The sequence below is a fragment of the Mizuhopecten yessoensis genome, unplaced genomic scaffold (assembly GCF_002113885.1).
Source record: "Mizuhopecten yessoensis strain PY_sf001 unplaced genomic scaffold, ASM211388v2 scaffold6779, whole genome shotgun sequence".
NCBI lineage: Eukaryota > Metazoa > Mollusca > Bivalvia > Pectinida > Pectinidae > Mizuhopecten > Mizuhopecten yessoensis.
In genome coordinates this window covers 651,896-669,066 of record NW_018406720.1, presented here as the reverse complement: position 1 = coordinate 669,066, position 17,171 = coordinate 651,896, and the positions used below count along the sequence as shown (strand labels likewise).

General features: G+C 35.7%; 1 protein-coding gene across 1 annotated transcript in view; it reads left to right on the top strand.

Moving 5' to 3' along the window:
* Positions 1-16,638, top strand: part of LOC110452625 (carnitine O-palmitoyltransferase 2, mitochondrial-like) — a 30,278-nt gene extending 13,640 nt beyond the window's left edge. Inside the window, exons 9-15 of the mRNA XM_021501256.1 lie at positions 1,224-1,370; positions 3,320-3,440; positions 8,479-8,675; positions 10,679-10,848; positions 12,148-12,376; positions 14,015-14,206; positions 14,846-16,638. Of these exons, the coding sequence (XP_021356931.1) occupies positions 1,224-1,370; positions 3,320-3,440; positions 8,479-8,675; positions 10,679-10,848; positions 12,148-12,376; positions 14,015-14,206; positions 14,846-14,991 (1,202 nt within the window). The 3' untranslated portion in view covers positions 14,992-16,638. The remainder of the gene's footprint in view (positions 1-1,223; positions 1,371-3,319; positions 3,441-8,478; positions 8,676-10,678; positions 10,849-12,147; positions 12,377-14,014; positions 14,207-14,845) is intronic.
* Positions 16,639-17,171: the final 533 nt, after the last annotated feature.

Here is a 17,171-nt window from a genome sequence, read left to right as displayed (position 1 = left end):
TCTGTTTCTACTTAACATGTATGACCTCTGTTTCTACTTAACATGTATGACCTCTGTTTCTACTTAACATGTATGACCTCTGTTTCTACTTAACATGTATGACCTCTGTTTCTACTTAACATGTATGACCTCTGTTTCTACTGTTTCTACTTAACATGTATGACCTTTGGTTTTACTTAACATGTATGACCTCTGTTTCTACTTAACATGTATGACCTCTGTTTCTACTTAACATGTATGACCTCTGTTTCTACTTAACATGTATGACCTCTGTTTCTACTTAACATGTATGACCTCTGTTTCTACTTAACATGTATGACCTCTGTTTCTACTTAACATGTATGACCTCTGTTTCTACTTAACATGTATGACCTCTGTTTCTACTTAACATGTATGACCTCTGTTTCTACTTAACATGTATGACCTCTGTTTCTACTTAACATGTATGACCTCTGTTTCTACTTAACATGTATGACCTCTGTTTCTACTTAACATGTATGACCTCTGTTTCTACTTAACATGTATGACCTCTGTTTCTACTTAACATGTATGACCTCTGTTTCTACTTAACATGTATGACCTCTGTTTCTACTTAACATGTATGACCTCTGTTTCTACTTAACATGTATGACCTCTGTTTCTACTTAACATGTATGACCTCTGTTTCTACTTAACATGTATGACCTCTGTTTCTACTTAACATGTATGACCTCTGTTTCTACTTAACATGTATGACCTCTGTTTCTACTTAACATGTATGACCTCTGTTTCTACTTAACATGTATGACCTCTGTTTCTACTTAACATGTATGACCTCTGTTTCTACTTAACATGTATGACCTCTGTTTCTACTTAACATGTATGACCTCTGTTTCTACTTAACATGTATGACCTCTGTTTCTACTTAACATGTATGACCTCTGTTTCTACTTAACATGTATGACCTCTGTTTCTACTTAACATGTATGACCTCTGTTTCTACTTAACATGTATGACCTCTGTTTCTACTTAACATGTATGACCTCTGTTTCTACTTAACATGTATGACCTCTGTTTCTACTTAACATGTATGACATCTGTTTCTACTTAACATGTATGACATCTGTTTCTACTTAACATTTATGACCTCTGTTTCTACTTAACATGTATGACCTCTGTTTCTACTTAACATGTATGGCATCATATTTGCTCTTTTACATGTATGATGTCCTTGTATGTTCTAGGTCATATTGAGAGCCCAGACAAGATCATGGCGCACGTCCAGTATATTCTTCAAGATAATCAACCTCCACCTGAGTTTCCTCTTGGCTATTTCACAGCAGAAAACCGTGACACATGGGCAGCTTACAGGGACCAGCTACTAGCCAATGGTCAGTATGTTGTACAAGTCAGCAATTTATCTGTAAATTCTTTTGCCTGATTTTTTTTACATTGCCTATATACAATATTTTTCACAATATATCATTATTACAATATGTCTCACATATGGTACATAATAACAATGTGTCTCACAAATGATACATAAATAATATAATATACATATATATAGTATACAACATTACATTTGCATACTGAGTATGTCCCACAAACTTGACATAAAACTTTAATAATAATAATAATAATAATAAACTTTATTTATTGAGGATACAAAACCTGTTTAGCAAAGCTAATCTTCCACAGGGTCCTCTGTTAGTAAAATTGGTTAGTTAAAAGACAGTAGTATCACAGCAAATAAATGTACATAAAATAATTGTTGGTCTACTAAAACAGCAATTCATATCACAGTTATTTCATAATTTAAACGGTCGTTCAATACAATTACAATAAAATTATCACAGAAGCACGAAATATATTCCGTGCTTAACCCATTATGGTTTTCATTAAAAGACAAATTGTAAAATTTACATATAAGCTAATGTAGCAAAAGCTAAAAATTGACAGAATACACGCTAATATAGCGAAAATAAAACAAATCAAAGCTGTATCTAAAAAGTATAATAGTAAAAATAAAAGACAATTAAACCGCATTCTTAATGTTACCAATCATATTTTGTTTGAGTTTTGTCAAGGAGGAAGAGAGTTGTACTTCAACCGGTAAATTATTCCAAATCTGGCTCCCTTGTACCAAAAAGTGTTTGGAATAAAATGTGGTACGGTGTTTGGGTACCTTGACAGAGTTTTGGGATGCTGATCTAGTATATCTGTTGTTAGACAAATTAAATTGAGTAGAAAGATATCCTGGAACCAGATTATTTATACATTTGTACACCATAACACCTCTTTTGAATTTCAAATATTTGCTAATTGGTAACCACCCTAATGAAGAAAACAGTTCTGCTGATGGTGTATCAAATGGAGCATCCAACAGTAATCTTGCAGCTTGTTTCTGCGCTTTTGACAGTTTTTGTAGAAGATTTAAAGAGCATCCGCTCCATACTGTGCTACTGTACATGAAGTGGGGAAAAATACATGCATGAAAAAATTTAAGTCTAGCTGAAAGTGGTAAATATTGACGGATGCGTCGAAGTAAACCCAAACCAGTGTTAATCTTTGAAACAACAGATGCTATGTGATCTAACCAAGATAAACTGTTGTCAATTTTTACACCAAGAAGTTTTTCACTCTTGTTCAATACATTCCTGATCTAATATTAGGCTTAGAGCATCATCTATTCTGCTGACTGATGTCTATTCCACTTTCTTGTAAAGTGGAATGACATTTTGGCAGTTTTTGCAAGCCATACCTTATCTAACTAACATCACAGTCTTTACAATAAATCAAGCAAATCTGATAAAAATTGCACAAAAAAACCTCCTTTCCCGTCGACAATGTGTTCGGTGACAATTTTAATGGATAATTAGGATAATGAGGTTAAGTGGCATAGTGTATAGCGCACTTGTTGCCTTTTACCAAGACGGCCATGGTGTGATTCCGACTGAATGTGAAAAGGTATGGGGTCACCTGCTCAACCGTGTGGGTTTGTCTCTAGGTACTCTGGTTTCCTCCTACTTTAAGATCCTCTGCATGGTTCCAAATAGACCAGTTGCAACAAGATTGATTAATATATATTGATAAAAAAATACAATTGTTATAAAACAAATAAAGTATAGATTATTATTATTATAAGTTGAAGAGAAAAATGATGATACAACAAGTATTTTTTTCAGTAATAAAGAGTATTCTAAATGGAGTATCTGTGGTTTCTTAGGAAAGGCTGAATAAATAAAGTAAAATGAGAGACTTGGCTTGTAAAAATTCAAATTTGGATTGAATTGAGAGATGAACAAAGGACGGTAATTTTTTTGTCTTGTATATCCAGGTAATGGTCCGACACTGAACAAAATTGACACTGCCTTGTTTGCCTTGTGTTTGGATGACAAGAACTCTGACGATCCCAACGATATCACAAGACAGTTCCTACACGGCGACGGCATCAACAGGTAATAGGACACAAGTTTTACTGGCGACGGCATCAACAGATAATAGTACACACGTTTTACTGGTGACGGCATCAACAGATAATAGTACACAAGTTTTACTGGTGACGGCATCAACATGTAATAGTACACAAGTTTTACCGGTGACAGCATCAACAGGTAATAGGACACAAGTTTTACTGGTGACGGCAGCAACATGTAATAGGACACAAGTTTTACCGGTGACGGCATCAACAGGTAATAGGACACAAGTTTTACTGGTGACGGCAGCAACATGTAATAGGACACAAGTTTTACCGGTGACGGCATCAACAGGTAATAGGACACAAGTTTTACTGGTGACGGCATCAACATGTAATAGGACACAAGTTTTACCGGTGACAGCATCAACAGGTAATAGGACACAAGTTTTACTGGTGACGGCATCAACAGATAATAGTACACAAGTTTTACTGGCGACATCATCAACAGGTAATGAGGAATAAGTTTTACTGGAGACTACATCAACAGGTAATAGGACACAAGTTTTACTGGTGACGGCATCAACAGGTAATGAGAAACAAGTTTTACTGGTGACGGCATCAACAGGTAATAGGACACAAGTTTTACTGGCGACAGCATCAACAGGTAATGAGGAACAAGTTTTACTGGAGACGGCATCAACAGGTAATAGAACACAAAGTTTTAATGGAGACGGCATCAACAGGTAATAGGATACTATAAGTTTTACTGGAGATTGCATCAAAGGTTATAGGATACTATAAGTTTTACTGGAGACTACATCAACAGGTAATAGGAAACAAAGTTTTACTGGAGACGGCATCAACAGGTAATAGGACACAAAGTTTTACTGGAGACGGCATCAACAGGTAATAGGATACTATAAGTTTTACTGGAGATTGCATCAAAGATTATAGGATACTATAAGTTTTACTGGAGACTACATCAACAGGTAATAGGACACAAAGTTTTACTGGTGACGGCATCAAAAGGTTATAGGACAAAAAGGTTTACTGGAGAGAACATGGATAGTTGTAATAGGACACAGGTTTTACTGGAGAGAACATGGATAGTTGTAATAAGACACAAGTTTTACTGGAGAGAACATGGATAGTTGTAAAAGGACACAGGTTTTACTTGAGAGAACATGGATAGTTGTAATAAGACACAGGTTTTACTGGAGAGAACATGGATAGTTGTAATAGGACACAAGTTTTACTGGGGAGAACATGGATAGTTGTAATGAGACACAAGTTTTACTGGAGAGAACATGGATGGTTGTAATAAGACACAAGTTTTACTGGAGAGCACATGGATAGTTGTAATAAGACACAAGTTTTTCTGGAGAGAACATGGATAGTTGTAATAAGACCCAAGTTTTACTGGAGAGAACATGGATAGTTGCAATAAGACACAAGTTTTACTGGAGAGAACATCGATAGTTGTAATAAGACACAAGTTTTACTAGGGAGAACATGGATAGTTGTAATAAGACACAAGGTTTACTGGAGAGAACATGGATAGTTGTAATAAGACGCAAGTTTTACTGGAGAGAACATGGATAGTTGTGATAAGACACAAGTTTTACTGGAGAGAACATGGGTAGTTGTAATAAGACACAAGTTTTACTGGAGATAACATGGATAGTTGTAATAAGACTCAAGTTTTACTGGAGAGAACATGAATAGTTGTAATAAGACACAAGTTTTACTGGGGAGAACATGGATAGTTGTAATAAGAAACAAGTTTTACTGGAGAGAACATGGATAGTTGCAATAAGACACAAGTTTTACTGGAGAGAACATGAATAGTTGTAATAAGACACAAGTTTTACTGGGGAGATTATGGATAGTTGTAATAAGACACAAGTTTTACCGGAGAGAACATGGACAGTTGTAATAAGACACAAGTTTTACTGGAGATAACATGGATAGTTGTAATAAGACTCAAGTTTTACTGGAGAGAACATGAATAGTTGTAATAAGACACAAGTTTTACTGGGGAGAACATGGATAGTTGTAATGAGACACAAGTTTTACTGGAGAGAACATGGATGGTTGTAATAAGACACAAGTTTTACTGGAGAGCACATGGATAGTTGTAATAAGACACAAGTTTTACCGGAGAGAACATGGACAGTTGTAATAAGACACAAGTTTTACTGGAGATAACATGGATAGTTGTAATAAGACACAAGTTTTAGTGGCGAGAACATGGATAGTTGTAATAAGACACAAGTTTTAGTGGAGAGAATATGGATAGTTGTAATAAGACACAGGTTTTACTGGGGATAACATGGATAGTTGTAATAAGACACAAGTTTGACTGGAGAGAACATGTATAGTTGTAATAAGACCCAAGTTTTACTGGAGAGAACATGGATAGTTGTGATAAGACACAAGTTTTACTGGAGAGAACATGTATAGTTGTAATAAGACCCAAGTTTTACTGGAGAGAACATGGATAGTTGAAATAAGACACAAGAATTACTGGGGAGAACATGAATAGTTGTAATAAGACACAAGTTTTACTGGAGAGGAACATGGATAGTTGTAATAAGACACAAGTTTGACTGGAGAGAACATGGATAGTTGTAATAGGACACAGGTTTTACTGGAGAGAACATGGATAGCTGTAATAAGACACAGGTTTTACTGGAGAGAACATGGATAGCTGTAATAAGACACAGGTTTTACTGGAGAGAACATGGATAGCTGTAATAAGACACAAGTTTTACTGGAGAGAACCTGGATAGTTGTAATAAGACACAAGTTTTACTAGGGAGAACATGGATAGTTGTAATAAGACACAAGATTTAGTGGAGAGAACATGGATAGTTGTAATAAGACATAAGTTTTACTGGAGAGAACATGGATAGTTGTAATGAGACACAAGTTTTACTGGAGAGAACATGGATGGTTGTAATAAGACACAAGTTTTACTGGAGAGGAACATGGATTGTTGTAATAAGACATAAGTTTTACTGGAGAGAACATGGATAGTTGTGATAAGACACAAGTTTTACTGGAGAGAACATGAATAGTTGTAATAAGACACACGTTTTACTGGGGAGAACATGGCTAGTTGTAATAAGACACAAGTTTTACTGGAGAGCACATGGATAGTTGTAATAAGACACAAGTTTTACTAGGGAGAACATGGATAGTTGTAATAGGACACAAGTTTTACTGGGGAGAACATGCATAGTTGTAATAGGACACAAGTTTTACTGGAGAGAACATGGATAGCTGTAATAAGACACAAGTTTTACTGGAGAGAACGTGGATAGTTGTAATAAGACACAAGTTTTACTGGGGAGAACATGGATAGTTGTAATAAGAAACAAGTTTTACTGGAGAGAACATGGATAGTTATAATAAGACACAAGTTTTACTGGAGAGAACATGGATGGTTGTAATAAGACACAAGTTTTACTGGAGAGCACATGGATAGTTGTAATAAGACACAAGTTTTTCTGGAGAGAACATGGATAGTTGTAATAAGACCCAAGTTTTACTGGAGAGAACATGGATAGTTGGAATAAGACACAAGCTTTACTGGAGAGAACATGGATAGTTGTAATAAGACGCAGGTTTTACTGGAGAGAACATGGATAGTTGTAATAGGACAAAGGTTTTACTGGAGAGAACATGGATAGTTGTAATAGGACACAAGTTTTACTGGGGAGAACATGCATAGTTGTAATAGGACACAAGTTTTACTGGAGAGAACATGGATAGCTGTAATAAGACACAAGTTTTACTGGAGAGAACCTGGATAGTTGTAATAAGACACACGTTTTACTGGGGAGAACATGGATACTAACATGGACACTTCTACTAACTTGTGTACTTACTTATTTTTGATTGAAATGCATTGAAATTGATACACTTGAAAAAATTTGATATTGCAAGCAACTGTCATTATGCTTACAATTGTGCATCACCAGGTCCTGATCGTCTCTCACTGATGGGGAAAAATATTCCCTTTAGCTTGTTTAACACATCACCAGTTCTATTTCATTCATTGTACTCTAAACATATGACCTGCAGGTGGACCAGAGTTAATGTTGATGATTTATATATCATTGGACGCTGACCTTGGCAAAGATTGTCAAATCCTGCAATAACATTCACAGGTCTCTATGGTTTACACATGCACAGTTTAATGCTCCTAAAATACATACAGACAAACATTGTCCAAAGCAAGAGTTGTTATTATGTTACTACACGAATGCCTTGCACAAATTACTATATCGCATGTATTACAAATTGTAATTTTGAAAAGTGTTGAGCTCTTGGTTAGAAATTTTGGAGGTGTTTTGTGTTTGTTGTTGATAAGACTGGTCAGTATGTCTGGATGGTGTTTAGCCTGTTTGTTGTTGATAAGACTAGTCAGTATGTCTGGATGGTGTTAAGCCTGTTTGTTGTTGATAAGACTGGTCAATATGTCTGGATGTTGTTAAGCCTGTTTGTTGTTGATAAGACTGGTCAGTATGTCTGGATGGTGTTTAGCCTGTTTGTTGTTGATAAGACTGGTCAGTATGTCTGGATGGTGTTTAGCCTGTTTGCAGTGAATAGTGCAGATGGTCCTCTTTTCTGACTTCTCTACATTTGTTTAATTTCATCTGGCTAATGTTTTACAGATTTTCTGATCAGAACTAGTTCATGGGTATTGAATTTCCCACAAGATGACCTGGTAAAAATATCAGGCTAAGGAGGGTGCTTGTGTGTTTGGATGATGAGATATATTATACAAAAGTTTTGAGAAAATAAAGTAAAATATGACACTGAATTGTTTTTTTTATCTTCATTACTCAGTAGTAAACGGATAAACAGATTTGTTTTTTCCAGGGAATTGTAATTCATGGTATTGATAGTCCCTGGGTATTTAATTTTGTACTATCACTGGTGACCGCGAATATAGCAAAGTTAAATCCTACACCAATATATTACCCAGTATACAGTATACATTGTAAAGATGAGTCTTTGAATCAGTATATGTGAATAATTTTAATTACACATTATTATTATTCACTTAGGTGGTATGACAAAAGCTTCAGTCTCATCATGACGCCGGACTCCAAGGCGTGTGTAAACTTTGAGCATGCATGGGGAGACGGTGTGGCTGTGCTGCGATACTTTAACGAGGTGTTCAAAGATTCCACTGAGATGCCGTTCGTACATCCCTCGACTACAATCCCGAAAGCTAACTCTGATAGAGCTGTTCAGAGACTAGGTAAGAACTCATTGGTGTCCTCAGCACTAGGTCTCTGTGTACAATTGTATGTTTCTGCAATACCTTATACATCGGAAGGCATGGTAGTCTAGTGGCGAGGTGTTCGGCTCGTGACCGAAGAGTCGGGGGTTCGAGTCCAGTAATGACACTGTGTTGGCAGTGCTGGAATTGTTGAATGCTAGCTGTGAGCGCTTAAATGGCAGCACCATCTGTATGCTCCCCAGGGAATTGAGAAATATATTGGCTGGTTGCAAAGGCCCTATAACCATGGATAATAATTTGTGAAGCGCTTTTAGATGCCCTAGGTTGTGAATTATGTCTCCCCTTCTAATGAAGGGAGACATATTGTATTAGTGCTTGTTCTTCTTCCGGTTCTCTTCTTCTAACTCTTCTTCTTCTTCTAGCCGCAACTTGTCCAGGCCATAACTTTTAAACTGTTAAAGATATCTTGATAAAACTTATAGTATACCTGCAACACCCACAGAAGGTGTACAGTGCACTAAAATTAGGTCTCGTGCTTCACTATATACAGAGTTATGGCCCTTAGTTTAATTTTAATATCGAAGTTTGTCTTGAGCATTAGTTTCATGTTATTTCACCTACGTTGACCAAACTTACCATATTTATGTATCTTGGGAAGGTGGAATCTCTCACACTAAAATAAGGTTTTTATCCCACTATATACACAGTTATGGCCCTTTGTTTATTTTTAATACCAAAGTTTGTCCATAACTTCCATTTATTTCGCCTATGTTGACCAAACTTGCTATTGTTATAATGTATCTGGGGAAGTAGGAGTGTCGCATTCTAAATTCGAGCCTTGTGCCCCAATTTATAAAGAGATATGGCCCTTTGTTAATTTTTTATACCAAAGTTTGTCTATTGGCTAATAAGGGGAGACATATGAATTTGTTCACAAAAACAAAATTCTAGTTATTTTTATTATTATAAACTGGTATGCACTCTCTTAACTGAACACACAAGGGACTGTTTAAGTGTGCAGGATTGTAGAGTTCTGGATTGTGAAGAGCATACTTGTAACACTTTGTCATTGTCTGAACCAAATTTTTGGGCAAGTTTAGACAAATTCTGAATTTATATTTTTCAGTCCAGAAATAGAAACCCTAACACAAAATGTTAATACTGTCTTCCCTGTTCAATGAGTTTTCTTCCATAATTTGAAAATATGTGCACAAAATATCTTTTATGATGAATTGGTGATTCTTTTTTTTATGTTCATATATACATGTTATTTTGGAAATTGTTAACTTTAATTTATGTGTAGAGAAAATACCATTGATTGCTTGTAAAAATGTCAATATATTTACAATCAATGGGGTATTGGTTATACCGGTAACGTTTTTGCTGAGACGATCACAACAAAACATCATATGAATGTTTAGTGAAATGGCTAGAAAATTCATTACATTTTTGCCAGTGAAATATCGGATTCTATCAACTTGATAAAACTGGTATCTTTCAAACTGTGACAAATATCAATAGGTATCTTCTATTCGTTGCATTCAAAGGAAACATTTTTTTTGTTCAGATTCAAATGAAGCGACGGTAGAATAAGTGGTTGTTATGGTAAATGTTTGGTACAGGCACTTAAGTATTTACTTGAACATACAATTAATAACATTTTCATAAGCAATCACACCAGATAATAGCAGAAAACGTCAGAATTGCATTAAGTATGCCATTCAAAATGGCGCACAGCCTTGTTGTTAAGCGTGACGTCATTAGAATATGGCGTTAATTATTACGCCTCTGATTCCCCCCTTTTTTAATGCATTACATTTTTCATGTTTTATGCTTTTAAAATGTAATAAATAGAAAATTTAATGGTGTCTTAAGTAGTAACAAATATATTTCACTTATGTTTTGATACGTTTCACTCATGCTGCGCACTCGTAAAAAATATCAAAATATTAGCCACACTCGTGAAATATATTTGTTATCACTGAAGACAACATTAAATATTATATCTTCCTGTGTTTCAGAGTTTGAGCTGGACACATCACTTAAAGAAGGTATCCAGAGTGCCAAGGTCAATTTTGATAATATGACCGGATCGCTTGACTTACACCACCTGGAATATGACACTTTCACCAAGGATTTTGTCAAGTCGAAGAAGCTTAGCCCTGATTCTATCATGCAGCTTGCCATACAGGTAAACTGTTGCTTTAGTTGGTATTTACTTACATACTGAAAACCTTGTTAACGTTTGCCAATTACTAAGAAACCTGACATTAAAACTACTTTTATTTTACCTACACTTGTGTATAAAGACCACCTCTGTGTAAAGACCAACTGTCTGTAAATACCACCAGCACATAACTACCGTGTCAAGAATACTTGAGCAATGTTTTTAGCTCGCCTGGTCCAAGGACCATGCTGAACTTATGCAATACTGCAGCGTCCGTCGTCCGTCCTTCCATTATTTTTTCTTTTAAACGCTACTAGTCCTCAACTGATTTTGACTAAATTTGGTCTGGAGCATCCTTGGGCCAAGGGCACTCAATTTTGTATAAACGGTGGGTGTGGCCCCCCTGGAGTGGGGCCCAATAGGGGAAATAGAGATAAAACTTTTAAAATCCTTCTTCTACTGTAGGGATAAAGGGATTTTATCCTAATTCACTCTGTAGCATCTTTTGGCCAAGGGCATTCAATTTTGTATAAACGGTTGGTGTGATCCCCTGGGGGCAGAGGGGTGAGGCAGAATAGGAGAAATAGAGGTAAACCTGTAAAATCCTTATTCTACCATAGGGATGAAGGGATTTCATCCCCAATTTGGTCTGGAGCATCCTTTGGCCAAGGGCACTCAATTTTGTAAAAGAAAACATGTATGTGCCCCTCCCCACCTTGGGGGCAGAGGAGTGGGGCCCAATAAGGGAAATAGAAGAAAAACTTTTTTCTCTTATTGTAGGGATAAAGGGATTTTATCCAAATTTGGCCTCGAGCATCCTTCAGCAAAGGGGACTCAATTTTATATAACTGGTTGGCATGGCCCCTCTTGGTGTTGAGTTACAGGGCCCAAAAGGAGAATTTGAGGTTTAAGTCTTCAAAATCCTTCTCCCTCTGTACCATTGGAGAGATTTCATCCAAATTTGGCCTGGAGCATCCTTGGGCAAAGGGGACTAATTTTTTTTTTAAACGGAGGGTGTGGCCCCTTTGGATGCAGAGTTAGGGGAATTTGAGGTTTGAGTCTTTAAAATCCTTCTTCTTCTTCAGTACCATTGGAGGGATTTTTTGTAATAAGTATAATTTCCCATGGTTGCTTTATTATCCAGGTTAGTGATACAGGCCCTCTGGGCCTCTTGTTCAAATTACCAGTCTTTAAAAAACATCTGTATGTTAGAACTGTATTGCTCTATCCCTTAGGGTGACCTTTATAGACAGATTTCATTGTGTATGCTTACATGAGGATTTTATTCACAGTATAATAATAGAGCCCCTGACTTTTGTTTAGATGGCATATTACCGACAGTACAGGAAGTTTGTCGCCACATACGAGTCCTGCAGTACAGCCGCCTACAAACATGGTCGCACAGAGACACTGCGGTCCGCAACCATGCATACCAAGGAGGCTACAGAGATGATTGTGGATCGAGGCAACAAAGAGAGCCCAGTGAACCTCTACAAAGCTATGATTCAGTGTTCACGGACACATGGGGACCTCACAAAGAAGGCAGCCATGGGTAAACCATACCCGTCATTTTCATCTGTTATTAAGCCACATTCATATTAATTCATTTTATCTTTCTAGTTTTAAGGAAAAAATGGCATAAAAACCCCTCTGACATGGAAACATTTTGCTTGCTCTCTATTGTTCAGTCAAATTTCATGATATTTAGATAAAGACATATTTCTATGATCAATCAACACAAGTTGTGTTGTGAGGTAATTGTTAGCTTTCCTGGTTTGAAGGACTAGTGAATTTATGCCATGGGGCAACATCCCTCGTCCGTCAACATTCTCTTTTAAAACTGTACTCCTGAACAACAGATCAAATTTGCTATACTACATCCTTGGGACAGAGAATTAAACTATATACATGCAAAAACAAAATTGAATCCTTATTGCATCTCAGAGTCATATGGCTCTCAGCTAGTAAACAATTTGAAATTACAGACATAGGGGTGTGGATTTCAGCCTTCAAAAGGCAACATATACCTTTCTTAAGAGCCTGCTGGATTTTAACCAAATTAAGCATTTAACATCAGTAGGACATTTAAAGGCAAGCAAATATTTTATAAAGGAAGGCTGCTTAGTGGATTAGGGCAAGCCAACAGAGTGTAAAAGTTAGGCCCAGCAGGGACTTAGCCAAGCCCATGTGACATGTTCTCAGCTTATATTTCTTGCATCTTTAGAGAAAAGTGTACCGTATGCAACAAGTTTTGAATTGAAAATAACATTACAAGTGCACTTTTAAGGTCCCTGGGACACTTGGTCTGAGACCCCGAAGCTATTTTTTCCAATCTAGATCACCTTACCACCGATACATAACGGTAGAATCTAGAATACCTTACCACCCATACATAATGGTAGAATCTAGATTACCTTACCACCCATACATAACGGTAGAATCTAGATTACCTTACCACCCATACATAATGGTAGAATCTAGAATATCTTACCACCCATACATAACAGTAGAATCTAGATTACCTTACCACCCATACATAATGGTAGAATCTAGATTACCTTACCACCCATACATAATGGTAGAATCTAGATTACTTTACCACCAATACATAATGGTAGAATCTAGATTACCTTACCACCCATACATAACGGTACCTTACCACCCATACATAATGGTAGAATCTAGATTACTTTACCACCAATACATAATGGTAGAATCTAGATTACCTTACCACCCATGCATAACGGTAGAATCTGGATTACCTTACCACCCATACATAACGGTAGAAACTGGATTACCTTACCACCCATACATAACGGTAGAATCTAGATTACCTTACCACCCATACATAACGGTAGAATCTGGATTACCTTACCACCCATACATAACGGTAGAATCAAGATTACCTTACCACCCATACATAACGGTAGAATCTGTAAAACCCTGCCACTACCATCTGCATGTATCTTTAGAAATTAATCTACCTACCAACAAGTATGACAAATCGAGATTTCCTGTACCATTTATATATTGCTGAGAAGTCTTGATTACTCTGAAAATTTAGATTGCCCTCCCACATCAGATTCAAAATTTGAGCCCCAAGATCACTCATGCTTTTCTGATACCAATGTATTCTTGTGCAATCGATTGTAAATGATTTTGACTGTAATTTATTGTCTTGTTTCTTCAGGACAGGGATTCGATCGTCATCTGTTTGCACTACGAACACTGGCTGAAGCAGAAAATTATTTTCCCCATAAGATTTTTAAGGACCCTGCCTACACGAATATGAACCACATCATCCTGTCTACTTCTACCCTCAGTAGTCCAGCAGTGGTTATCGGAGGATTTGCCCCTGTCACTCCTGATGGATACGGAATCGGTATGTGTGATCTGCTTTTTGTAACATGTCTACACCTGATTGCATGAGTCGTTTTCAAGATTACCCCAAAAATATGATTTTGTATAAACAAAACTTTACAAGTTCTTTAGTTGCACATTTCAGTTTGAGAATTTGTTTGAGGAAGTAGCATCCTCTGTCAGACTTTTTACAGATAGTCACTGTAGTTGTTGACATCACTGTAAATCATAACCTTCACCAAACATATATTTTTCTGGCGGTTTGTGAATTCAAACATCTCAGGAACATGGTTGTAGTAAGACAAAAACAATGAACAAATAGTGGCTGTTATTCCTTTCAAGAATTCAAATCCTCGTAAATATGTTGTTAGAACAATCAATAAATAAGAATTTGTGAAAAATTCAGTCATTTGATACATTCTTTGTCGCTATGATATTCATTATTATGTGGCCTGCTTGCAGATTTGAGTTTTGATAGCTGATGTTACAATCTTGCTGCTGTGGTAAAATAGTCCAATGAGCAATGCACGGGGTTATCTGACCTAAGTAGTGTAGTGTTACTAAATAGGAGATGTGGGAGAGATTTTGGGAGAGTAATCTGATTTTACCTATTAAACATTTTAAATTAAACCTTTTCTGACTCAAAAAATATATATTACAGGTTATTCCATAGAGAGCAACAGAATTGGCTTCAATGTCACCAGCTACCCTCCGGCAACAAATGTACGAGAATTTATTGACTGTCTTCGTGCAAGTCTGGACGACTTGTTTGATATCATGAATTATAGTAGTCCAAGGAATTCCTAATCAACATGACTTTATTAAAGTAGGCCATATAGATCTCCTCAAGCTCCTGTTGAATATTCATGAATGCATGTGAACATGGTTATTTCCATGGATGTCCTGTTGAATATTCATGACCATGTGTGGATAGATGATGAAAGTGAATTATATTCTTTGAATTCTTGTCAAAATTTCAATTTGAATCAATATGTGTATTTGTGTATTTCCCAACAACTATGGAGAAGATTTTTTAATGTATGCTATAATTGGTGTTTAGATACTTACTACATGAATTATATTACATTGTAATTTGATTTTTTTTCGATAGAAGAAAATTAAACAGTCTACTCAGAAAGTGCTCTTGATGAAATAAATTTGATGGAAGAAACAAAATAAGAGTTATTATTGGACAAGTTGTTTGGATGGGAAATGTAAGTCGTTTTGAAAGTGGAATTGAAATGACATGTAACAAGCTGAACAAAAGGAGTTTCTGTGTTAAATGTGTTGTTTTTACATGTATAAATGACATTTCACAATTTTTTTTTTTAGATTGATAATTTAGATTTTTCCAGTTCTGTCAGACAGATCAGATCTACAGATTTATGTATGGTAGATTTTAAATTTCATATAAGCATTTCGCAGTGACAATTTGTATTTCAATATAACAGTATATGATATCATATATGGTATCTTTTTTTCAAAATAAATTTCTATCATATCGATACTGTACTTTTCCAGTAAAGGGATGTCATCTGTGAAATCACAATTTTGGTAATTTATTTTTATCAGATTTGATTGTACTACCGGAAGATAATTTAAGAGAAAAATATAACCAGATATAAACTTCTACCTTTTTTTGATGTGTGAATGTGTTAACTTTGTTTATATGTTTCATGAAAGTTTGCATTGAAATTCCATCCTTCCATGGCTATAATGCTTTATTTATTTTCTTTTTTGTCGAGCATAAAATGTTTAATACAGTCGTTAATGTATTGTGAAGACATATGTCACTTGAACTTCAATATGAATTGGGTCAAAGGCCATGCCTGCACTCCCTACCACCCAATACCATTGTTTTAAAAGCTTCTGTTTTTCACAAAATTTCACAGAAATAATTTGTTGTAACTTAATTTTCTTTGCAATGGATGTTTAAAACGGACAAAAAATATAGGATACTTGTCCAAACATACCTGGTATATTCATTCCAAGTTTATTTTTCTATCATTTTCCATGTACGATAATCTTTTGTGTCCATGCCAGTTTTATTTATCAGGTTTTGTGTATGTAATGTGTAAAGTTTCTAACAATTTCAGAATGAGAAGCTGACTTTAAAAAAAAAAAAAAAACTATTCAAAAGGATATATATATCACTTAAGTTATGGTGTAGCCTTATAAATAGAGAAAGCCTTTTCTTCTGTTTATGTATGAGGATGAAGCAACTCAGTACTAGAATATATTATTGAAACTGTGATATGTCTTTAATATTTTTGCTTTTTAAGGGAAGAATGTTTTGAATAGTTTGTTGGGAAAATATTGTTTTTCTCTGAATAAAACTTTAATAGAAACAAAATGGGTTTTCAATATGACTATTTATATGTTTGAAATATACCTGTAATGGGCAAATTGTTATACAGATGATTTTGTGCAAGGAATAAAACACTCTTTATTGGTGTACTTTTATTTCTTATATTTGTTTGTGAGTATCAGGGTTTAGGAAATGAGAAGCAAACATTATACAAAGTTAAAGTGGAATCCTTCGTCGCATCCTATGGCAATTCTAGTAAAACATCTACTGTACGCACGGACACTTGTGCCCTGTCAAGCTTTCGCCATCCACTGGTAAAATCCAATTTTACCCAGTGTTAATTTTGCCCTTCACACACAATCACTATATACATATGCTGTAGTGCAAAGATGGAGAAATTTAAACTGCAGCCAAAATTTCCAGTTGAAAACTATGCCAGGATTCCCTGTTAGGAATACTATTACCCAAAGAATTTAATTAGTACCTTGCATTGAATGAATTGCCAGAATCCAACCACAGATAGAAGTGATTTTTTTTTGGAGTCCAGGGTTCAGGGAGATATTTTTCTGGAATAGCCCTCAGCAATGTTTTATGAAGTTGGTTCAGTCTATTAAATATAAGAATGAAATGTTACTCAATTGAAGTGACAACATAAACCAGAAATACTCATGAACACCTC